Source organism: Ostrinia nubilalis, chromosome 29 (assembly GCF_963855985.1).
Source record: "Ostrinia nubilalis chromosome 29, ilOstNubi1.1, whole genome shotgun sequence".
Taxonomy (NCBI): Eukaryota; Metazoa; Arthropoda; class Insecta; order Lepidoptera; family Crambidae; genus Ostrinia; species Ostrinia nubilalis.
Genome location: NC_087116.1, coordinates 2,626,166 through 2,640,789, shown reverse-complemented (window position 1 = coordinate 2,640,789; position 14,624 = coordinate 2,626,166). Strand labels below are relative to the sequence as shown.

General features: G+C 41.4%; 1 protein-coding gene across 1 annotated transcript in view; it reads left to right on the top strand.

Annotated features, from left to right (window-relative positions):
- The window catches only part of LOC135085605 (TBC1 domain family member 1), a 44,489-nt gene that overhangs the window by 18,774 nt on the left and 11,091 nt on the right, over positions 1 to 14,624 (top strand). The window contains exons 2-12 of the mRNA XM_063980379.1: positions 2,603 to 2,784; positions 5,434 to 5,536; positions 5,876 to 6,016; positions 6,245 to 6,904; positions 8,004 to 8,205; positions 9,050 to 9,172; positions 9,995 to 10,110; positions 11,972 to 12,063; positions 12,869 to 13,004; positions 13,668 to 13,785; positions 14,119 to 14,221. Of these exons, the coding sequence (XP_063836449.1) occupies positions 2,624 to 2,784; positions 5,434 to 5,536; positions 5,876 to 6,016; positions 6,245 to 6,904; positions 8,004 to 8,205; positions 9,050 to 9,172; positions 9,995 to 10,110; positions 11,972 to 12,063; positions 12,869 to 13,004; positions 13,668 to 13,785; positions 14,119 to 14,221 (1,955 nt within the window). The 5' untranslated portion in view covers positions 2,603 to 2,623. The remainder of the gene's footprint in view (positions 1 to 2,602; positions 2,785 to 5,433; positions 5,537 to 5,875; positions 6,017 to 6,244; positions 6,905 to 8,003; positions 8,206 to 9,049; positions 9,173 to 9,994; positions 10,111 to 11,971; positions 12,064 to 12,868; positions 13,005 to 13,667; positions 13,786 to 14,118; positions 14,222 to 14,624) is intronic.

The following is a 14,624-nucleotide window of genomic DNA, read 5'->3' as shown; positions in this document are numbered from 1 at the left end:
ATTCTGCTTGCGCAAATATGACCACATTTCCTCATTCCGGTCTAAGCTTCAATGGTTACCTATACCTTTTCGACGAAAAGTCAGAATCCTTTTAACACTTTTTTCAATCTTAAACAATCCAAATTCTCCTTCTTACCTAAAATCCCAATATACGCTCCTCAGTTCAACTCACTCTCGTCAACTCCGTTCCTCTAATACGCTTCTTCTTTCCACTCCTTCTCATCGTACTGGTTTTCTTTCCAACTCTTTTCTTCTACATTCCATTCGTCTTTGGAACGGTCTCCCTGAAAACGTCAGGCAGGCTCCCAGCAAGTCCACCTTTAAATTTCATGTGCGCAAACATTTTCTCGATAGTGTTTCATCTTCATGATTTCTGTTCAACCTCCTTTTTTTCCCCTTTTTTTTCCTTCTCTTTTTTTTTTTTCTCCCTTTGTCATCCATCCTATTATTATATATGTATGTGTCTATGTATGTATTCATATGTTATTTATGTAATTTTTTTTTTTTTTCTAAATTCGTATTAATTCTATACCGCCTACTTTATTCTCAGTTTGGCCCTAAGGTTGACTGGCAGAAAATGCCGAAAGGCATTAAGTCCGCCTTATGTACACCGTTCTATGTGCATATAAGTTTTAAATAAATAAATAAATAATGTTTCTAAAAGTCCTTGATGATGTTTCCACCGCCATCTATTGACCTTTACACTAAAGGAGTTATTATTTCAATTAGAGATATGGTGTCATCCCAATGGAAGGTTGAAACGGAATGCCTACTAAAAGTCCGTAAAACTCATTTATTTAAACAAGTTGGCTTTTCGTTCGTTCGTTTGTTTCAGCCGAAAGACGTCCACTGCTGGACAAAGGCCTCCCCTAAGGATTTCCACAAAGACCGGCCCTGCACCGCTCGCATCCAGGCACCTCCCGTGACCTTCACCAGATCGTCGGTCCACCTAGTGGGAGGCCTGCCCACGCTACGTCTTCCGGCTCGTGATCGCCACTCAAGAACTTTTCTGCCCCAGCGGCCACCAGCTCTACGAGCTATGTGCCCCTCCCACTGCCACTTTATAGCGATTCTGCGGGTCACTCTCGTTCTCATACGGATCTCCTCATTTCTCATTCGATCACGCAAGTAGGCTTTTAATAACCCCACCACTGTCTCGGGACAATAAATGGGCCAGTGCTGAGAAGAAGCAGCGCAAGAAACTCAGTCACTATTGTCAGCCTCTTTCTCAAGGGTTTACTGTATTTTTTTGCCTCGATTAGAAAAATAGTAGATCCGTGACTGGGTCACCTATGTCCTTTTCTTAAAATTTAGCTTTCTTTAGTGGTTTAGGCACAGGTAAAGAGGCAATAAACCGAAACAGCTAGGTAGGAGTATTTTTCTACTGGAGGGAAGTCGAACCTTAACTTCGAACTCCTCCTACATAGAAGAACATTCTTCTGATTAATTTCGTTGCGGGTCCAATGACGATTTAAATTTAAACGAAAAACTTGATCTTCACTGGTTGGGTTACTGGCGGTCAAGCTGTAGATCCTGGCTACACAGGGGTTGCAGCAGTGGGAATGAGAGGTGGGAATAGTCCCGTATCTATATTCATATTATAAAGAGGTAATGTTTGTAGCTTTGAGAGGTTTTATGTAATCTCTGAACCGATTTTGAAAGTTCTTTTACCATTAGAAAGCCACATTATTTGGGACTGTCATAGGCTATTTATTTACCCGAAAAATAAACTTTCTGAACGAAATTCATGCGGGCGTAGCCGTGGACAAAAGCTAGTATTTCACAACAGCAAATGAGCCTACTGAACCGTTGATTGTTAAGTGTTTAATGTTTGATCAGCTCTATTTGTTCTTATAAATATGTTAATGTTGAAGGCAATAGTTTGTCTCATCGATTCACGCCTTTTTATTACCTGAATGTCGATGATGGAGAATGATAATATTCTTCAGCTAGTAATATTATTATGTAGTTAGATAACTTGGCACTTACTTACATACTTCTTATAGAGTCCACCCGCATCCCTAAAATTGTTAGTTCTAACGTGGTTCGATGCATATCGTTAAAATAATGCAACTGGAAAAATGGATACCATAAAATGGCAATGCCCGATTTTGTATGGAAGGTGCGCCAATTTCCAGCATTGTCTTTTGGCCACCTGATCTGTTCAGAGTAGAAATAGGACCACTCCCATTCCTCCCGTGGCTAAGTGGCTAAGTAAGAGGCGACTAAGGGACAAATTAATATGCCAACATCAGCCCTCCCCAACCCGTCTGGCCAGCGTGGGGAGTGTAGGACAAATTCTCCACGTTTGATCGTTCGTTCGTTTTAGCCAAATGACGTCCACTGCTAGACAAAGGCCTCCCCCAAGGCTTTCCACAATGAACGGTCCTGCGCTGCCCGCAGATATGCGAGAGATAGTAAATCCTCCATGTGCTCTCTGGTAAACTGGAGAGGGTCGTGCTCCTGCATTGGAGACAAAATGACCTGATGGAGTTCTTGCAGTCTTGAAACTAGCATATGTTTATGGAATAGCAAGCTATTTTCCTACAGTGCAAACTAAATGATCTGATGATGATGATTTACTCAAATAATTCCTTTTCAGGTGACAGACCTCTTCGGCCAAATGCGGGAGCCGTCACCAGGGGCAGCCAGCCCCAAAGGCTCCACCAGCTCGCTGCATGCTGGGGCGGTGACGAAGAATCTCGGCTTCCAGCAGCAGCATGCTCAGGAGCTACCATGGAACAGCCCTACGATATCGCTGCCTGGAGCTTGCAACAGTAATCTGTAAGTTTTCCAGAATCAGTTAGTAATTTTTGATATCCTTATACCTATATAAAAATAAATAAATAAATTCATTTATTTGCCAGAATACGGTTACCAATGGTTATAGAGAGAGAAGTTACCAACATAATTCTCGTACACAATACGATGTGCAAATATTACAAAAAGTTACAAAATATACGGTTATGTTTTTAATATTAAAAAGTAGTATACCTACGTTCAGGTACTTTCCGTGACCTTCACCAGATCATCAGTAACATCTAGCGGGAGACTGCGTCTAGAGCGTATCACTTTTGAAAATCGTTTCTGGTTACTGCTCCAACGTAAAAAGCTAAAGCTATTATACAGGGTGACTGGTAATTAGTGGCGGAGCCGTTAAGGGGAGGTAGTCTAGGGTTATACTGCCAGATATCATTATTAAGCCTACCGTCCTTAATTAACCCTTTCCAAGATATTCCTACTTAAAGAGTGTAACCAAAAATTTTCAAATAGTAATAAATCTTAAAAAAGCTTGATTTTAGCCTACTTTGTTTTGTTTTGCAACAAAGATAATTCTAAATAAGTATATTCATTGTTAAATCGTCGTAACTGTCATTGTTTTATGCAAAAACTGCTAAACAAAAACATAAATAAGGACGGTAAGTCTCATATTGATATCTGTCAGAATAACCCTAGACTACCTCCCCTTAACGGCTCCGCCACTAATTACCAGTCACCCTGTATAATAAATAGCTTTTTTACGTTGGAGCAGTAACCAGAAACCTGGACTTTCAACAGTGATGCGCTGTAGAGGCAGCGTCTCGCTAGGTGTACTATCTGCTGAAGGTAAGAAAAGTACCTGCACGAGGGCAGCACAGGACCGGTCGTAGTGGGAATCCTTGCGGGAGATCTTTGTCCAAAAATTGTAGCAGATTGAATGGAGTTGTTTCATTTATTTTGTGCTTGTTCGTATTTTACGTATGATGTCAACGTAATTTTCCTTATTCCCATAGAGCTGTTGATAACAAGAATCAATATTTATTAATAGCAAAATAAGTTAAAGTACGAGTACAATTTTATTATTAACCATGTTAAAATATTTCAAAATTTTCAAACAAGTGACGATAGATCCCAATCTTTCATTCACAAGTATTCACAAGATATTCACGCTAGTGACTAGTGACACGTGTCTAAATACTCGGTCCAAAGTCGCGAACGTTGGCTTTAATCCAAAATACAGCACCATTAACCTTATATACGAAATAATACATCACAGTGTTTATAAATAATGTTCGAGTATTTTTAAAGAACAATTACGGGTTTGAAATTAAGGATTTCTTCTAGATCATTGGTTTCCAATGACCTTTAAAGGGGGGCACGGGCCATCTGTGTACTTATGTATAAAAAATTGGCGAAGTGCGTGTCGCGGCACGCGCAGTGTAGGGTTCCGTAGTTGTCCGTCGTTACCACAATATACATATTTCAGAAGCAAGCAATCATTCATCTAGTCACTTTTCATATTTTCTTCTAAGGATTTTTTACTGATTTTTTATTAATCACAGCTCCAGCCAGACTGGAAAAATCACTTGCCAAATTTTTGCAGTCCAAAGTGGTTTTGCCTGGTTATGAGGTTTGTCTGTAGGTATGTCTAAGTTTCTTCAGCGAAAAAATAGTTAGTAAATACTCGCGGTGGAACAAGCCTTTTCGTTCGTTCGTTTCAGCCGAAAGACGTCCGCTGCTGAACGAAGGCCTCCCCCAAGGATTTCCACGAAGATCGGTCCTGCGCCGCTCGCACCCAGGTTCTTGAGTGGCGACCACGAGCCGGAAGACGTAGCGTGCTCAGGCTTCCCACTAGGTGGACCGACGATCTGGTGAAGGTCGCGGGAGGAACAAGCCTTAATTCATTCCAATTATTGTTAAGATGCTGTTGTTTACTCCCCACTGATATCAATTGGTCTTAATGAGTTTTCATTATCGACGGCATTGAGCATTATTGGTCGAAGTTGGTCAAACACGTGCCTGTCCTGCAATGATGACGAGCATTGTATAGATCGTTTCATCCACGAAGACGCGCCCCACCATTCTTCCGCTAATGTTTGAGTGTTATCGGTACACGCTAAATTATCCATGAGTGCACACGCACACTACAATAATGACGCTCGGATTGCTCGGATCAAACTCCCCGCACCCTGCGCTTCCGTCGACCGAAAATTATTGGGGCGCGTTCATAAAACTATCTATATCTTGCTTGCGCTGCTTCTCAGCACTGACCCATTTATTGTCCTGAAGCAGTAGTGGTAGGGTTAATACTGGGACGTGTAAAACTGTTTTTTAAAAGTCTACTTGCAAAAATAAATGAATTTTATGAGTTTTATCATTGTAGAAATGCAATCGAGCTCCGAAAACTCAGTAAAAGATCCTATAAAAGAGCTATATTTCTACTCTACGTTGTTTGTGACGTAATAACATACACAATAGGCTGTGTCAAAGGTAAGTAAGGATCAAGGTGGTTGAAAATGTAAGTTAAAATCGTAGTTCAAGTCATGTCACACTCACTGACTGTGTGACTTAAAGCTGAAAAAAGGTTCAAAATAGTTTGACTGCCTTTACCTATTGCGTTAAAAATATCCAAACACCAAATTTGTGGCGTTAATGATCGTATTTTTGTTTCAGAACGAGCGAGACTCAGCCACCGCTAGTGAGGAGTGTCAGCAACGCTTCAGCCCTTACATCCCTCTGTGCTGACCTTTCACCATCTGACTCCCACTTCTTTGAGGTAATATGATGGTCATGGTCATGGTCACGCGATCAATCGATCTTCTTTGCTCTTAGCGTAGCTTAAAGCCTGTAGATAGACGGACAACTCTGAGATTGAAGATTCCAGGTAAAGCTCGCTTCCTCCTTCGACCTGTTCACAATAATTCTATCCCTAAACCCAAATCATTTACCTAAGATTTTTAGTAATAACAGTTCATAAGTCAACGCAGTTGGCGAAAAAGTCACGTTATAAGTTTGTTCTTGAGTTCTGAGCGTTCTAATAGCTCATAAAAAGTATACTAACTTACCCTATAGTTTTCTACTGGATAGAGAGCTTAAACATTGCATATTTTCACAGGTTCTCTACATCGGCAAGGTGAGGATATCCCAGCGGAAGGTACCAGAGTCCCTGATAGATGATGCGCTGCACAAATTCGCTCAGCATGAGGCTGAGAAGATCAAGAACCAAAGACGACACAGCTTACTCTCTTCCACTGGGGTATGACACTATTTTTATTGAAAAAAATTTAGAGGTCTCGGGTTATCTTGTCAGCCTCTTATTAGATTCCCAGTCAGAGCAAAAAATTATGTTTTGTGGCATGCTCTGAATCTAATACCTAAGCCTGTTGCCATATCAATAAAACATTATTGTTATGATGTGCTGCGTCTGCTTAAACTCTTCACAGTTTTTGTAATTTTCTTTATAAATAATTTTGCTTATTTTCAGACCTCAATATACAGCAACGACTCCACAGAAAACATTTCAGAGCCAAAAAATGAGACAACCACCAAAAAAATCAACATAACACCGAGCACGACCCCTCTAGAGCCAGACAAATCTTGGAAAAGTGTTGAAATAATCCCCAAAACGAAAACAGAAGAAATAGACAAAGAATTCGACATGTTCACCAAAGAACGCGTCGAAATCAAGAAGAATCACCAAGAAACTATCGTCATCAACATTCCTAAGAATAATTTAGGCACTGTAAATGAAGATGAAGAGAAAAACGATATAAATTCAGTCATATCCGAAACTGCGTCTTCAATAACACAATTTTGTCAGACTGTAATCAAAAATGTCGAAGAAGCCGACAGAAATGAGAAGGAAAATAATTCTTTTGCGAAAGAAGCTAAAGAATCTAGTCAAACAAAATCTGTAGATGATAAAACGACTGATAATAATCAATCGCCGACGTTAAATTTTAAAGAAATATCGAGGAAACCAAAGACTGTTAATGATTTTAAAGAATCTAGTGATTTTAAAAGAGGTGGTTTGCCGGAGAATAAGCCATTTTTGAGGGATCGTGCAGCGTCAATTGGAACGCTGAATTTGAAGACGCCCATTGCTCATTTGATTGGGGAACAAAATAGAACGATGCTCTTCCAGGTATGATTTCAATTAGCTTAAATAAAGGTCATAGCAGACTTATCAACTCGGAAAGAGAACACCGTATCGCCTTTCGCGCGCTGTCAACTGCGAGGCGAGGCGTTTACGTTGCGGTGGGGATTGTGGCCGTTGCAGTATGGAGTTTTATACAAAGAATACTGACCGCCTCGAGTTGATACGGTTGCGATCTTTCCGGGTTGATACATGAGATACGTCCTTTAAACTCACAGCTTTCCTTTTTTCTTCCTTATTCGATTTTTGGTAAGACTATTGACCGTGTGATTGTGGGCTTCTGGCAGAGTATAATAGAGACATCTTTTACTTTTCCTGTAGATGTCTAAAAGGTATATGCGATCTGGCCTGCAGATGTCTAAAAGGTATATGCGATCTGGCAGTGTGGAAGGCCAAATCCACCTTTTGCCTCTGGTAAATGTGACGCGTACCAGAAAACGCAGCGTGGGACGTCCACCCATAAGGGGTCATCCATAAAGTACGTCACACGTAAAGAGGGGGGGAGGGGGTTGACAAAGTGTGACATGGTGTGACAAGGGGTGGGAGGGGTCCTAAGTTTTGTGACATCACATTTCAATTGTTTCAAATTTTTGATATAATGTTGATTTCATAAAAAAAGTGCTTAATTTAAATGGAAATAAAACTAATTTCGGAACTGCTGTTAATTTAATAATTTTTCGATGTGAAATTGCAAAACATGTGACGTCACACTAGGGAGGGGGGGGTCTCAGAAATGTGACCACCTGTGACAAGGACGGAGGGGGGGTCAAAAAATCATGAAATTCGTGTGACGTACTTTATGGATGGCCCCTAAGGCGGACCGACGACATCATAAAGGTAGCAGGAAAGCGCTGGACGCAGGCCGCTACCAACCGGGTAACATGGAAACATTGGGGGAGGCCTATGTTCAGCAGTGGACGTCCTATGGCTGAGATGATGATGATGATGATGAAATGTTACATAGCCCATGGATACTAAATTACCTGATGATGATGATGCTGCTATCTAGGTTTAATAAATTTCTTTTCCTTCACTATAAACATTTATTTACACATTCTTTTCCTCAACTGAAATACTTTCTTTCCAGGTTGGCCGTTCAGAACTACGGCTGATCAGTCCAGACAGGAAGCAAATCTTGCTCCACCGGGAGTTCAAGGACGTAGCCAGCTGTGTATTAGGCAGGATTCACAAGGAACACTTCGGCTTCGTTTGTAGGGAGACCAACGAGTCGTACGCTTGCTACGTGTTCAAGTGTGAGAGCGATTCTGTTGCTTGTGAGGTTATTAATGGTAAGTTTAAGAACGCCTTCACATTTAGGCGATAAATGCGCGACACACGCGCTGCCGATAATTTCATACTATATGACGGCGGATGCCTGCCTTCACATTATAAAAACGCCGCTGCCGCGTTGCAGTCGCGATTCTGTCGCCCTAATGTGACACCTCGGTCTAACACCTTTTGGATCTGGTGAGGGTCGCGGGAAATACCTGGATGCGGGTAGGACCAGCTGTGAAAATCCTTGAGGGAGGCCTTTGTTTAACAGTGGACGTCATTGAACTGAAATGAATGAACCAACGAAACCCTTTTGATAAAGTAACCCATTCAATCCGTATTGGATAACCCGGCCCCTAAAAGCCTGAGAATCTCGTTTCAAGCGGCCATCGAACGTGCGTTAGTAGCGATGTAGACTCAATAAATTCGACGCTTTTATAAATTGTTGTATGCACAAGCCCTAAGTGTATGTCTCTTCCGATGGACTGATCTGACTGACTGACGCTTCAGACTCTTGACGTGGATGTTGTAAGAAGCGACTAAGGGACAATATGCGAACATCAGGTCACTGTTGTACCTGCGAGAAAGAGAGAACCACATTATTGGAAGCAAGAAAGAGACAACCATCTGGGAGAAATATTATGCGAACATCAGGCCTCCCCAACCCGTCTGGCCAGCGTGGGGAGTGTAGGACAAATCCTCCATTTGCCTCTGGCAAATTAGAGACGTGCTCCTGCAGAGGAGACTAAATGACCTGATGACGAGACCAATATGCTACATCAAGTTAATAGGCATCTTAACAATCTGTAATAGAGTCTATTTTCGAACAGCAAATTGATCGTCCTAATATTTTCTTTCCAGCAATAAAGCAAGCATTTGTAGCTCACGCTGAGCTTTTGAAGAAATCCCGGGAGAAGTCGCCGAACATGACTTGCGAACATTGTCCCATGCTGTGGTACCATCGACTGTGCCATGATATTGAAGGTAGGTACTTATACTTATTTGTAGTACAGTCAGCGTCATATAGTTCTTGACACCCAAAGTGGCCAAAAAGTTGACAACCCAACCTTATTCCAATTGTAACAAAGACGTGTTGCGAACTTTTTGGCTACTTTGGGTGTCACGAACTATTTGACGCTGACTGTACCTATATGCTATTTATTATGCAATAAGACCGTTTTTTTGCTGTCGAAAGTAAGGTAACCTCATATCAAAGTAAACACTATAGCACCTACGACGACCTCATAAAGGTAGCAGGAAGGCGCTGGATGCAGGCCGCTACCAATCGCGCGATGTGAAAGTCATTGGGGAGGCCTATGTTCAGCAGTGGACGTCCTGTGGCTGAAATGATGACGATGAAGTTAATATAGGTGCTATGTGCTACTGATGATATACAAAATGGTACAATAAATAAAACTGCCCATCAAGTCCTGAACTAAGCAAAGAACGAAGCACGCTTATCAACTCAGAAACGGATCGTAACCGTATCAACTCGAGGCGGTTAGTATTCTTTGTATGAAACTCCGTAAAGCAACGCACACTTCTCGCCTCACGGTTGACAGCGCGGTTAAAAGGTGATACGGTGTTGATCCCTCTCCGAGTTGATAATTGTGCTATGACCTCAAAGCATAATTTGTACTATGTGTTCCAGACAATGGTTATGGACACTATGATTTTACTAAATGATATAGTTACAAAGAATACATAGAAAACACCTAAGTAAACCAATACAAACAGACGTTCAAAATGTTTGTAAGGCGCGGGGATCGAACCCTCGACCTCTATAAGGACAAATCTTTATTACAGGTATGAACGAAAAGAAAATCCACGCTTTCATATTGAGACGCGTGGAACAACTACCTGAAGATGAACAGGAGTTGATAATCACCAAGTATCAAGGGGGAACCAATCACATGTACGAGGTAAGGGGAATTCTTTTACAGAATAGACTAAATAATATCATATAGACTAAGAGCTAGTGAACGCCAGACCTACGTCATTTTATAAAAGCTGAAAGTTTGTCAGCGTATGCTCCCAATATAGGATATAATGTTGGTGAATTACGAAGTTTGGGTCATGGTGGCTTTGGGAGCTACCCTAAAAAAAACTGTCTGGCAAGGAGTTGGAACTGTCAAAACTGTCGGGCTGTTGGGGAAAATACTTCTAATTATTGCCCAAATATTATTATACACAATATAATAAAAAAAACTTTTTTAAAAACAAGCTTTATTCTGAAATGGATTTGTACTAAAACGAAAAAATAATTGTATGCACTGTTCAAATTATTTCGAAAGCTTGTATCGCGCATGGAATTTATTCTTTTTTTTCTGTTTGCGCTACAAGCTTTCGAAATTATTTGAACAGTGCATACAATTATTTTTTCGTTTTAGTACAAATCCATTTCAGAATAAAGCTTGTTTTTAAAAAAGTTTTTTTTATTATAATTTTATTTTACACTTTTTAGTTGTATCTCAATCTGGGTCCTGGTCATCATTTAGCACCAAAGTGCTCGGGAAGACGAATCCAACGAGCCCAAACTCAATACGTTTCCGCCTTTTCCTTTAGGAGTTCCTATGGCCACCTCTTGACTCCATCATCAGGACCCTGGACATCATATGGCACTAAGCTACTCGAAAAGACAAATCCAACGAACCCAAACTCGATGAGTTTACGCCGTTTCGTTTAGGAGTTCCTATGGCCACCTCCCGAATCCATCATCAGGACCCTGGACATCATCTAGCACTAAAGTGCTCGGGAAGACGAATCCAACGAACCCAAATTCGATGCGATTCCGCCGTTTCGTTTAGGAGTTCCTATAGCCACCTCCTGACTCCATCATCAGACCAGCTCAATGGTACCATAACATTGCATTGTCATCGTACTTACATAAGTATACCAAATTTCAGCTCAATCGGTTGAGGAGAAGTGGTCTTAATTTCAGTTGCAAGATTTGTCCCACATACATATACTAACAAGTGAAGTCAATATAAAGCTTGTAAAAATCAGATTTTATGGTAGGTATAACGTAAGTCAAACTTTTACGGTGGCTTTTTCTGTATATTCAATAGACTGTAATTCTACTAACTGGCTCTTAGTCTAATACTCTGAGTGGTTGAAATAACCGCTTCTGTGGTCTAGTACCACCCACCTGCTTCAGACGCAGAGGTCCCGGGTTCGATTCCCAGTGGGGGCAGATTTTTCTGTTCGGTTTGGTTGGTGGTAGGGCTTGTTCTAAGTCCGCCTGGCTAGCTACCGCCATCTTACCTAAGTCTGTCGCCATAACAACAATGTTAACAGCATTGTTGTGTTTCGGCAGTTAGAGGATAAGATAGCCAGTTCCTCCGTGTTGAGGATTCCGGGTGAAGCTCGCTTCCTTTCGGTCTGATCATCACTTACCATCAGGTGAGATACAGACCAAGAGCTTCCTCGTTGTGAATAAAAAAATCCTGTTCATTTTAAAATCATATTACACCAGGATTCGTTGTAGGAGTAGGAGTAGAAAAGCAAATGGCTAACCTTACTTAATCCAAATTAACGTATGAAATGCGGTCTAACTTCTAACGTGCGTACCCAAACACAAAGAGGCTTTGCAAATGCCATAGTCGGAATGATCGATCACCCATCCAATACCGACAGCCGTGGCCTATGTTCTTTAAGTTTCCACCAAAGTGAATGATCCTTTCTGCTAAGAAAGATCCACTAGGATAGCTTTCAGTAGTTTCAGCTTCACAGATAGTCAGTAACGAACCTTATGTAGATTCTATAAAGTTTTATTATCTTCAGGTAACCGAACACAACGCATTCCTGATGATGCTACTCCGGGCTCACTGCGAGGCGAAACAGCTGAGACATGTTCACGACACTGCTGAAAACAGGTGGGTACTAACGTTTCCATTGGATTTTAACATAGAAGCCATGATAGCCGAACGGCGAAGGGGTCGAACTGGCCGACGCGGAACCGCGCCGCCGCTCGACTATATTTTGGTGAGCTCAGTTGTCATGTCAGTTGTGACAAGCACATTCAGCCCCCCTAGTACTTATTGTTATTCTGTGCCCCTAGACAAAACGCACTTTTTGATCGAATCGAAAATCGAATCCGTCAAAACTCCATACAAAAAAGGGGCTTTTCGACCACTTTTCGACTGGTTTGCGATTATAATTTGCACTTTGTCTAGACCCACTGCTTAGTACGAGGAGCTAACCGAACTATCGTCCACTACTACCGCCAAACTAATTTTTCTGCATAACCCGAAGGTAAACTGGATGAGAATGCCTTATGGCATTAAATTCGCCTCATGTTAAAATTTTGGCATTGAAGTATAAATAAATAAATAAACTATTAGTAATTTGTGCAATACAAAAATACTGATGATAAGAAAGGACTATGGTATTTGTTATGGTAGTTGTCACCAGTTGGCGCCACTGGCAAGTAAGGTTTTCGCTAGTAGCTTTGACAGTGGCGCAAACTGGAGTTTTTGCTCTGGAATTGACAATATTTAGGTACCTAGTGTGTGCAATGCAAATAGTCCTCATTAGCAGATGTTTCAAATACAAAGCTATATTTTTTTAATCTCCTTCCTACAATGAAATGGCAGTTTGACCCCAACGCTATTGAGCTATCATTCCCTTTTTTCGTCAGTCCATCAAGCAGATAATTTAGATCCGTCTTTATCTTTTCAGATCTGAGTTCCTGAACCAGTACCTAGGTGGTAGCACCATCTTTATGAAGGCCAAGCGATCCCTATCCAGTGGGTTCGACCACCTCCTCAAAAGGAAGGCCAGTAGGGACGACGGCACCCTATTGCAGATGAAAAAGGTAATTATAAATCTGTTAGACTAATGCCCGTTTTCACCATCAATCCTTAATTTTTAAGTGACCCCTATGAAAACAAAATTCCTGTTATGTGTTAGCATAGGAGTCACTTTAAAATTAGGGATTGATGGTGAAAACGGACATAAGAGTACGGGATTATTCCCACCTCTCGTTCCCACCACTGCAACTCCTGTGTAGCCAGGTTCTACAGCTTGACCGCCAATAACCCAACCAGTGAAGGTCAAGTTTGTACCGGGGTGCGTACATCAGACCTCCCCAACACGTCTGGCCCGCGTGGGGAGTGTAGGCCAAATCTTCCATTCATCATCATCATCATTTCAGCTACAGCAGGACGGCCACTGTTGAATATGCCTCCCTTAATGATTTCCATATTGCCCGGTTGGTAGCGGCCTGCGACCAGCGCCTTCCAGCTACCTTTATGATCTTTCATTTTCCTCTTGTAAATTGGAGAGGGTCATGCTCCTACAATGGAGTCTAAATGACTTGATGATGATAATATCAGTACCTTTCTAGATATTAAGCTGTCACAAAAACCATACAATGAAAACTCCAATGAAAGGTCGTGGGTTCGATACCCACCTTAAGCAGTTTCATTTTTTTAAGTTATTTAAAACTCTAGTGAAAGTTGTCCTGTATTTATTGCAGGAGCCATCCCCTCTGCCTACCAGTGTGGATAGCCCCACCGAGACACCGAACCTGGATCTTCTGTCACCAGATGCGAGAAGCAAGTCTCTATCACCGGGTTCTGCACTACAAGATTCAGGTACTATGTCTTTTCGTTGGTTTATCCTAGACTTTAGAAACAATTTCAAGGATTTGTTATGGAACCTTAAAGGTCATAGCAGACATAAAATATGAACTCGGAAAGGGATCAACACCGTATCACCTTTCGCGAGCTGTCATCGCCTTTGGCGCGCTGTCAAACGCGAGGCGAGGCGTTTACGTTACGGTGCAGATAAGTGTACATTGCAGTACGGAGTTTCATACAAAGAATACTGACCGCCTTGAGTTAATACGGTTACAATCCGTTTCCGGGTTGATAATTGCACTTCGTCCTTTATTTTAATGGTTATATTAATATCTTTATGTTTCTCAGATCCGACGCCATCTCCCAGAACCCCGTCAGCCGTGCCAGAAGAAGAATCGGAAGAAGCCAGAGAAGAACCAGGGACTCCTGTCAACTCACCCATGATGGACATGTAAGCACATAAAAATACATTATCCAGGTTATTAAAAGACAGATCCTGGTGAAAATAGATCTCCTCAATGGTTTATGTTAATTTTAGAAAAACAGGCTGGGTTGTATTTTAACTTTGACAAACATCAAAAATCTGTCCAATTCCATACAAAAAACACCAGTTAACGTTACGGTCAAAGGTAGGTGGTGCAACTCAGCCTTCTAAAGCTTTTGTCGCTGCTTCGCCCGCGTATTGTCGGTCATCAGTGAAAGATTCAAACACATGCATGTCCCTTTTAAAAACCTTGGTAAAAACTACCCTATGGGTCTCAAACTTCATATCTCTATACCTTTCATCTAAATCAGTTCAGCAATAGCGTGGAAAACGTAAAAAATGTTATCATAAAGTGCCACAGCTCAAGCTA